Source organism: Anguilla rostrata, chromosome 8, assembly GCF_018555375.3.
Source record: "Anguilla rostrata isolate EN2019 chromosome 8, ASM1855537v3, whole genome shotgun sequence".
Classification (NCBI taxonomy): domain Eukaryota; kingdom Metazoa; phylum Chordata; class Actinopteri; order Anguilliformes; family Anguillidae; genus Anguilla; species Anguilla rostrata.
Window position 1 is genome coordinate 9,487,403 of NC_057940.1, and position 10,165 is coordinate 9,497,567.

At 40.6% G+C, this 10,165-nt stretch overlaps 1 protein-coding gene across 16 annotated transcripts in view; it reads left to right on the forward strand.

The window, feature by feature from the left end:
- LOC135260748 (amphiphysin-like) overlaps positions 1–9,959 on the forward strand; it is a 58,194-nt gene extending 48,235 nt beyond the window's left edge. For 7 of the 16 annotated variants that reach the window (XM_064346254.1, XM_064346260.1, XM_064346263.1 and 4 more), the window contains 7 exons: positions 2,092–2,142; positions 2,563–2,616; positions 3,247–3,288; positions 5,533–5,598; positions 6,415–6,579; positions 7,084–7,185; positions 8,662–9,959. In XM_064346254.1, the coding sequence (XP_064202324.1) occupies positions 2,092–2,142; positions 2,563–2,616; positions 3,247–3,288; positions 5,533–5,598; positions 6,415–6,579; positions 7,084–7,185; positions 8,662–8,766 (585 nt within the window). In that variant the 3' untranslated portion in view covers positions 8,767–9,959. The remainder of the gene's footprint in view (positions 1–2,091; positions 2,143–2,562; positions 2,617–3,246; positions 3,289–5,532; positions 5,599–6,414; positions 6,580–7,083; positions 7,186–8,661) is intronic. The other 9 variants (XM_064346264.1, XM_064346267.1, XM_064346268.1 and 6 more) reach the window with 4 other exon arrangements.
- Positions 9,960–10,165: the final 206 nt, after the last annotated feature.

The window sequence follows — 10,165 nt, forward strand, 5'->3', positions numbered from 1 at the left end:
TCTCCCACTGCGTTACAAAATGTTTTGTAATTTGCAAAATGTAATGACAGGCAATTAATTAGTTTCTGTAAAGTGCGACTGCATTGTGAAATGTGTCCGGGCTTGTGACCAAAACAGATGTACCCCTGAGAAATACATTTGTTTTCTTGTTGTAAGGTAGATAATGAGTGGACGTCCTATAAATTTTGTGTTTAATTACATAGTCACTCCAGTTTTTGGCCTTTTCTGTGTTGAATGAAATGCAAGCAATAATGTTGCATGCTAACTGTCTTTGTGGTTGTCTTGTATGTTTGTATGTTTGGTTTCATTACCTTCAGGTTTTTATTGCATTGTTTGCATCACAGATGCAAAGCTGATGTATTTATTTTCATGCATTTGCCATTTCTGTGGTGCTCTTTCTTTTTGAAGGTTTTGAACGTATGGGGAAAAAATGTCACGCTCTGTTTCAAGCAATTAATTATGCCTTTTACTCTATCATTTGTCCTTTTTATGGGTGAAAGGGCAAACCATCAAAAAGTTCAGTTAAAATCAGTTCTTGTGGCCCACAGAAAAATTGTACATTGGGTTACGTTGGTTTTGTGACTGTAATTTTCTCTATGAACATTCATTTATCAACAAACTGATAAAGGTGTGATATGTTCTATTATTTTTTAGGTGTTATTTTACTTTGTGTTCGCATGCGTGAAACTATTGTGATGCATTGTGCCTCGTGAAGGCTGCTTTTGTGGGGCTGATGGGAGTTGGAGTCCGCAGTCGATCAAACACAGTTCAGAACCTTAAGCGCCAGACTTCAGCTCCCATCATCCTTTGTGAAACCCCTGCTTGTGTTCTCTCCTTTATCTCAACAGTAGACCCAGATGGGTTTTTATCTGTCTGTGAATGTGATGAGCACACACCATAATCTCATTTCACATGTCACACGGACAGCAGAATATTTACTGAAGCAAATTAGGTCAAGGACTACAATGGCATCTCCTCCACCCTAGAGTCTAACCTGCAGGGGTCTGTTGCAGTGGGTCCATGCCCACTAATGCTTTCCAAACATTGTAAGTCTTGAATGGCATGCCAGAGGCCTTCACCTAGGCAAAGTATGCTTAAGACACAGGAATCACAAGTTACTGGAGATGTCATTCATAATGCTGCATACACCATTCGGCTGAAGTGAAGTATTTAAAGTCTATGAATATGAACCACAGAAAGTTAATCAGACTGGATAAATGCAAGCAGACAGCTCTCGTGATGGGCTAGCTTATGAGTCACAGTTGTTTGGCCCTACGGGAAGAATGCTTGTACTCTCTGTGCAATCCCAGAGCACATTTTCTAGCTTGCCATTTCTAGCCAGCTTTAATGCAGACACCACTGAGCTAGCAAAGTGTTTTCCAGAAAATAAGGGCTCCCTGGCGATTACAAGCTCTGGTGACTTTGCTTGGATTGAATGCCCTGCCATTGGCATTGCATCAGAATCCCTATCACTGCAGTGCAGCAATTTAGACCAGGCGCTGATTGGCTCCTGATGGAGTGATGTCACACTGCTCTTTAAAGGCACAGAGCCTCTATAACAGAAAGCATAGATGCTGAAAGTGGGTGTCACTTCTCCTTGCTCACCGATTTCTCTTTCAGTGGCTTCTTACATATGCAATTATATATACTTTTCCATTTTTACCACATATGACAATGTTATTGTTATGTTTTGTTGTTATTATGAAAAACATGTTTGTATGAACTAATATTATTGTATGACATGTATACATACTATGTATGCATATATTTGTTTGTCACATACATACGTCAGTACAATGAGGTGCACAAATGGTGGTATAATACAACATGAACCGTGAAAAATGTGAAATGCCAATTATCAATTTTTTCTCATGAATTAGCTAAATTCAGCCTCTAGATGGCGCAAAGGATCACACCATTGCTGCTAAAGTGGAGCAGCTTTTCTACTGTGGGCAGAGAAGTTTGTTGTTATGTTAGGGAACAGTTATCGGCCGTGTTTAAAGAGCCTCACTTTCCCCACACGCTGTCCCCACACGTATATCCTGATATCCTGCTTCTGAAGTAATGGCCCCGCTCTCTCTCCGTACGTAGATAACTCCGCCCACTGACGCTGAGAAACAGCCCTGTGATGAAGCTGCCCTGGTAAATATGACTTATGTCAGCCTGGCATAAGAGAAGCTGAAGCCATATGTGACTTAAAGGCCCATATGAGCTTGGCTTACATGGCAGATGACATAACATGTTTTAGATAGTTGTTTATTTAGCAGGGACCATTCACAATTTAAAAAAAAATAAGATTGAACCAGAGCAAGCATCAAGCCTATTTACATCAGCGGTCCCTGCGCAGGAAGTACAATCAAGATCTGCTGATATTCTAGTCCTCAGCCTTTTTACACTATTGCCTGATATTAACAGGCAGGCAGGCAGACACATGTTTTACAATGTTATATGAATGAGTGGGGCAGGATTTTTCTGGGATGTAAGACCTGTAAGTAAGTGTTAAGGTAAAAGTGTTCTTTCCTCTGGCGGGCGGACGTGTCAATAACCTCTTTACACGCGTAGGAAACGGCTACAACCGAGGAGGTCGAGGTGGGGTCCCCTACCGCAGAGGCTCCGGTAACTATCCCAGCATGCTGTGGTGCTGTCCTAGCCTCCGCCCACTCTCTGTTAGCGAATCACAGGGCTTATCCAAGCCTGGCATCACAGGCTCTATTCGCAAATGCTTGTGAATCCGTGTGGATTCAGTTTCTAGGGACAGCTTTGTCCTGTAATTTGTGTTGAAGGGAGTCGGTTAAACTGAACAGGACCACAGCTCGTTATAAGGAAAAGGTTTTGCTCAGTTGTACATTGCCTTGATGGCAGCACTTATCAAATTACTTCCTTCTTATCAAGTTAACTGGTTCTGTCTTATTTTGTGTTTCATTTTTGACCAGGTTTGTGGTACTTGTGATATTTATTTTTATGTATTTAATTTAATGAATTATATTTTATTGTATGGATTATTAATATGCTGTGTGTTTTTTTATTTAAACAATAAACATCATTTTTTTGTAAATGTAAATATTGCAATATATTGTTTGGTAATGATCTTTCTTTTTACTGGAAAAAAATGAAAAAGTTGCACTTGGAGATGCCATGTACTTTACCTCCTTCCCTGTCAACCAATCTTTTCCTGTCTTTTTTTGATCCCTGGCAAACTTTGTTGTCTGTCATTGCTGGTATAACTCTGCTTTGTACTGTATATAGGCCCCAGCAGAGGACAAGGAGTCCCCAAAAGAGCAGACTCTGGTAAATGATGAATGATTAATCACACTGGAAAAACATATCCTGTAAAACTTAATAAAAGATAACCACTTAATGACAGGGGAAGAAAGTGTACAAACCCTGTTATTTTATGGGAGGGCTCTTAAATGAGTTACAGTATTCCTCTTGCTCTGTATGATATTGACAATGTCTTGAAAAAAGACACTGGGTTTATAGAGTTAAATAACAGGATTTAAACAGTTTTTTCTTCATTGTTATTATTTTTTCACTGGTAACATTGCTGCCGTTTTTTATGGTGTATATTCATTTAATTGTTTAACGGTTAAGAACTGTTAATATGCATATAACAACATTTCCATATTGTTGGAATGCTGAGATAAGTATGCTGTAGTTGATTGCAACAGCAAAATTCTGAGAAGGTTTTTTGTCAGCAGGGTAGCAGTAGTAATATTTTCCCCAAAGGACCATTCGCAGTATATTTCTAGCATTTTTTTCATTGTTGCTTTTGAGGGTACTTATTTCTGAGCATGAAATTATGTCTGTAATCCTGACTTGTATATCCATATTCTGCAGATTTTTAAGCAGGTAGACAATATTCCAAAAAATGCAATTTCGGTGTTAACTAGGCTTTATTTTTTTGTTTTCTCAATTGTATTTTCTTCTCATTAATTTGTTAAGTTTCATATCCTAATTTGTTGATATTCTATTGCAATATTGTTTTTGTTGTTTGTATGCCAAGATTAGTCTCAATCAATTCATTAGGTCATTTACCTCATGCTATAAGTATATGATATATAATTTCCTTTTTATGGAATGGCAATCCATATCAAACACATTTTAACGTTGTTTTGGTGCCTTTCTGTAATTGTAATGACTGAGTGGTTCCTTTCACGTATGTGACCAAATGATTTTGTTCACTTAGTTCAACACAAGGTCAATTGAAGTGTTTATCATCCTTACAAATGAAATGCCGGCCAAAGCCATGGTCATGAATATTCTCCCCCCAATACGACATGGAGCTCTAAGAATGCTGTTCTCACAATATTGGCATGGAAGTGACATTGCAGTGTCATTGTGAGGCTGTTTTACCCAGCTATAAAAAAAGGACAATCTGCCTGATGAAGAGAGAGACTCCTCCCACAGTTATGTATCAGCTGATTGTTCTGGTGGGAGGGGCTTTGTCAGGAGAAAAACAATTCTGCTTTTGACCTTTTGTGGAAGACATCACTCATACATCACAGTCTTTCAAGCCTCCCCCTTATAAAGTCAGGGTCTGGTATTGAAAAGAACCATCTTGCTCAGAAGAGAGATTTTACATGAATAGTGAAGACGGAGACTTTAAATGCACAGAGGAAAATTACTGATAACACTAAAGGAAAGATTTTGCAGATCGAGAATTTGGCAGATCAAGGTTATAGTGACTCACTGGCCTAGAACATTGCACATATCGGTTGTTGCGCTTCGGAGCTGTGTGCAACACCTCATTCCGTGAATACTGAACTATTTTTAAATCACCCTGTACATGAATGTGACACATTCCATCCACTTTTTGGAGAGATACCAAATAATCAACGTTCACCTGGATGAAGCAGGGCAGCCATTTTGGACTGAATGTCACCAGTCCTCAGCTATATCTAGTTATTATAGATATTTAAACCGGCATGCAGTTAGATGGCCGGACTGAGGTAGCTATACGACTGGCATGCATGAAATATCATTAGCTATTATAGATCTACCACACATAATATCATTAGCTATTATAGACCTACCACACATTTCCTTATTAATTTACAATACTAGTACCCCCAATAATGTTATAATACATTTTTATAAGGGGAAATGCATTGAAAGTCGGCTTCACGATGGTAAAGTGTACGCATTCTCTGTTTATTGTGAGAGGTGTATTGTGCGCCAGTAGCCAACCTAGCCCACTTCACAACCTGCTTTCCCTAAGTGTCATAACCTGTGGTGCACTGGAGCATACATATCAGGGCTGCCCAACCCTGTTCCTGCAGATCTGCAGTCCTGTAGGTTTTTCACTCCAACCCTAACAAAGCACACCTCATTCAATAGCTGGAGATCTCGCTGAGCTGCTAATTAGTAGAATCGGGTGCGGGTTGAAATGTAAACCTACAGGACGGTAGATGTCCAGGAACAGAGCTGGGTAGCCCTGATGTATACTGTTCCTTTCTACACCCCCCCCCCCCCCCCCCCGGCTGTGGTGGTACCCCAACATTAGTACTCACGTCTTAACAAACAATCTTTTAGACTGTAGAGCCAGAAGGGGGGGAGGAAAGCAAACAGGAAGGGGCTGAAGAGACTGAGGCAAAGGAGGTAGATATTCACTTCCGTCCTCTCCCTCGCTCCGCATCACCAGTAGCAACGGCCTTTGTAAACCTAAGCAGTGCATATCCTCCTAAGACCTGGAAATTCATATTTGTCCCCTGTAGTGGCCATGAGGTTCTTTTAAAAACCATATATTTTACTGTGCTGAAACCTGTCCTACAAGGGACAGACAATAAGTTTAAATAGTATTTTGGAAAAACTTTTCACAGCAACAGGTTTTTGTCATTCACGGTGCTTGTGTCATGTCAAAAAATATAAATTCTATTGGGTCTCAGGAGGATATCCTTGTTTTCCTGCTTGGAAATCGAAATCATTTTTATTTATTTATTTAATTTAATAATTTCATTATGTAGAATGTGTTTTTTTGTTTACTGTGCACTACTGTTACTGTTATTCTGTTTATGATGAAGGGATTTAGAAACTTAAGTGGTGTAACAGATACAAAATGTGAAATGTATAAAGTTAAAATTCTTGATTTCAGTGTTTATGGAGGTGATTAAACATTTTTCATATACGGTGATACTGTATTAAAATTGTATTGGGGCTGTGAAGCATGTTGAGAAATGTATATATTACTGTATGAGTATGTTTATTTATAGAGTATGTATGTTTATACTTTCTTGGAAAATGTGTGGACATGCGGCCCATAAAATGTGTCATGTACACGTGGTCTTTGAGGCAGCTGTCTGTATGTGTGTGTGTGTGCGTCCATGTGCTTGTGCATGTGGGTGCTTGTGTGTGTGTGTGTGCGTGCATGCATGTGTGTGTGCATGTGTGCTTACTCTCTCCTGTTTCACTGTGAAGGAAAAGATGCCTATCCCATCAGTGGTGATCGAACCTGCTTCCAGCAACGAGGGTGACGATGACCGCGACGGCGACATCACTTCCCCCACTGTGTCCACTGGCAATGGGGTGACCCCTGAGAGTCAGCCAGGGCCCCCTGGGATGCCCCCTGGATTCCTCTATAAGGTAGGGCTCGCCCCCTGCTACAGGCCCCAGCAGGCGATGTCAGTCATTCTCTAAATATGAGAACTTATTGTGTCCACATTTCATTTGTGAATCTGTGGAAGACCAGAGTCCTATCTAGTTTTTCACAGCACACTATATTCCAGTGCAAGCCCAGAGGTTTTCGACAAGAAATACATTTCTCATTCAGAAAAATAACCTGAACTTTTGATCTGTGATTTATTGTAGAAAATGGTTAATATTTATGCTTGACGATGCTTAAAATGTACTCATGGGATATCAGTTATCTAATTACATGATTGGTGCTATAAAGGTAAGGGATTTTGACTGATTCATGGACAGTGGAAAAAACTAGCACTAGTGTAAGTGACACACCACAATGATGTACCTGTAAATACAGTGCCTTGGTAGAGATTCCTTGTGACGGCCAAGATTGTAGACCGTTGCCATAGGAAAGTTAGGAAGGTTAGGAGGCGGGGTTTTGATTGAGGTTGCCATGTCCGCCAGGTGGAGGCGCTGCACGACTTTGAGGCGGCCAACTCCGACGAGCTAGAACTGAAGAAGGGGGACGTGGTGCTGGTGCTCCCCACAGAGAACGTGGAAGATCAGGTAGGACATGGCCCAGCCCCTGGTCAGCTGCGATCGGAGTGTCTGCTGCGTGTATCCACAGTGGGCCAAATCCTTAGCTTTGAGAAACACATTTTCCCCTTTGAAGAGCAAGTAACAAAAAAAAATTAAGACAGCCATTGCCATTGCTTTCAATGTTACATCAGCATTAGAATGTTCAGTTAAGGACATTCTAATCACATTTTTGTGTGAAATGGTTAAGCAGGTTATAAATGAGTGACATGGCATGTACAGTATGAAAACATTAAAGACCTTAAGTGAAGTGACTATTTTGTTTGATACTCAGTGTTAAGAACAAGCATAGCTTTGTTAAATGAATTATCTTGTAGCATACAAAGTCCTCTGTATATTACATTACATTACATTACATTACAGGCATTTAGCAGACGCTCTTATCCAGAGCGACGTACAACAAAGTGTATAATCATAACCAGGAACAAGTATGACGAAACCCCTAGAGAGAAGTACCGGTCCAAGTACAGGGAACAACCGCATAGTTCAACCTGGACCCTGGTGGTTAAACTGATTAACACTAACAACGAGAACGGCAACAACGCAATCTATGGAAAAATAAAAATAAATAAAAATACAAGTAGTCGTTAAGACTGGCGCATCAACTAAGTCACCTATTAAACAGCTGCCTAGTTGCAACCCTAAGTTTAGTCATTTACAGGGGGGGAAGGGAGGGATGGGGAGAGGTGCAGCCTGAAGAGGTGGGTCTTCAGTCGTCGTTTGAAATGGGTCACAGTCTCAGCTGTTCTGACCTCCACAGGGAGGTCATTCCACCATCGTGGGGCCAGAACAGACAGGAGACGTGTTCTGGAAGTGCAGGTGCGAAGAGGGGGAGGTGCTAGGCGTCCTGAGGTAGCAGAACGGAGGGATCTGGCTGGCATGTAGGGTTTGAATATCTTGTGAAGGTATGCTGGGGCTGATCCCTTGACTGCCTAGTATGCTAGAACCAATGTTTTGAATTTGATGCGAGCTATAACAGGCAGCCAGTGGAGGGTAGTGAGCAGGGGAGTTACGTGGGAGTGTCTGGGGAGGTTGAAGACCAGACGAGCCGCAGCATTCTGAATGAGCTGCAGGGGTCTGGTGGCAGATGCCGGTAGTCCAGCCAGAAGAGAGTTGCAGTAGTCCAGGCGGGATAGAACCATTGCTTGGACCAGAAGCTGGGTTGAGTAGGTGGTGAGAAAGGGGCGGATTCTGCGGATGTTGTATAGGAAAAATCTGCATGCCCGGGTTACTGCTGCAATGTTGTTGGAGAGGGACATTGTCTTTCATATTGGATATTGTCTTTCACTTCAGTGATGTGGAAGCAGGCATTCCTTTCTGTGCCCATTTTTTTATTGTTGTCTACAGCAGCAAAACTTGCAATTTTGTCCTTTTTGTACGTTGCAGACAAAATAAGGATGTTATAAGTGTTCTGCTGTGATGAGATGATCATTTATTCACTTCCAGGATGCCGGCTGGCTCACAGGAATCAAGGAATCTGATTGGCTCCAGCAGGGAGGCACGGCCCCAAAAGGACTTTTTCCGGAAAATTTCGTCCAGCGCTCGGAGTGAGAAGCCGAGCCGCGAAACGGCAGTTGGCGAGAACCCAGTGACTTCCAGACCGGACCGGGCATTTCAGCCCGCTACCGCCCGTACAGACGAAAAGGCTTTATCAGGCAGACGCGGGTTCGTTTTTTTAATTTATTTTATTTGTAAAGGAAATGAACAGTGATCAAAGAGAATGACCAGCTGTGTGGACTTAACGGCCAACCGCCCTCAGAAACAAGTCGTTGAGTGTTTTCGTTTGTATACCTGTAAGCGGCGAATAAATTTGGTGTGTGCTTTGTTGGAGCTACGACGACGTCCACATTTAATCCCTGTCTGTTAAAGGAAAACAAGAAAGTGAAATTCCTTCTTTGAAAAACGATGACCTTATCTTCCCTACACTAAGTGTGTTGTATAAATTTGGTTGTTCGAGGATGCAGCGGATTTTTTCAGCCCTTGATATGAGTAGTGGTACGACCTATTTAAAAAGTTTGAAAGTGTTACATGAATTTTTTTCAGTGTTTTATTTCTGACATCAATGTTACATTGTTGCATCATTGTTAACGTTCCTCTGTAGTTTCATGGCTGAATGTGTACGGCTAAGATGATATTTGGTACACTTGGTGTTGATTTTGTTAATGGACAAGACTTGCTACTCTTTTGCCAAAAAAATTAAATATATATATATATATATATATACATTATGAAATGAAATTTACAAAAAAATTATTATAAACCAAGCTGTTAACGAAATATCTTTGAGAGGAAAAAATGTGGACCAAGCAGATTAAACTTTTCAAACATAATCTCAATACAAGCTCCTTACCTGAACACGAGAGAGAAAAAAATATATATATACCTTCACATAAATATTTACCAGCACATGAAATATATAATTCAAACCGGGTCATCCTATGGAATTGTATAAAGGCATTCATTTATGAATAACAGCAATTATGCATAATAATATATTCACCTTTGCATTTCTTTGAAGTCAAAGATCACAGGAATGGTGCTAGGGTGAAAAATCAAGTATGCAATACATGTAACCATTGATATTGTTTCCATAGTTGCACTGTTCAGTTTTCAAGAAGTCCAATGGCATTTCAGTGTACGTGCAGTCAGTGCTCACATTAGATTTTTTTTGTTTTTGTTTTTTTTTGTAATGTACATATCTGTGGTTATTTATCTAAAGGTAAATAAAGAATAGTTACTAATTATACGTGTCACAATCATCTTGTTAATTTGATGGTTTTAAGTTACTTGAAGCTTCTTTTGAATCCTGTTACGGCAGCTATCGGTCGCCATTGCTTTCCGCTTTCTTTTACCGCCACCTCCTGGCCAGAAATGCAATAGCGGTTATTACAGTCTCCAGCAAGGTATGTGTAGCACAGGGTTCGTACGGTCATGAAAAACCTGGAAAAGT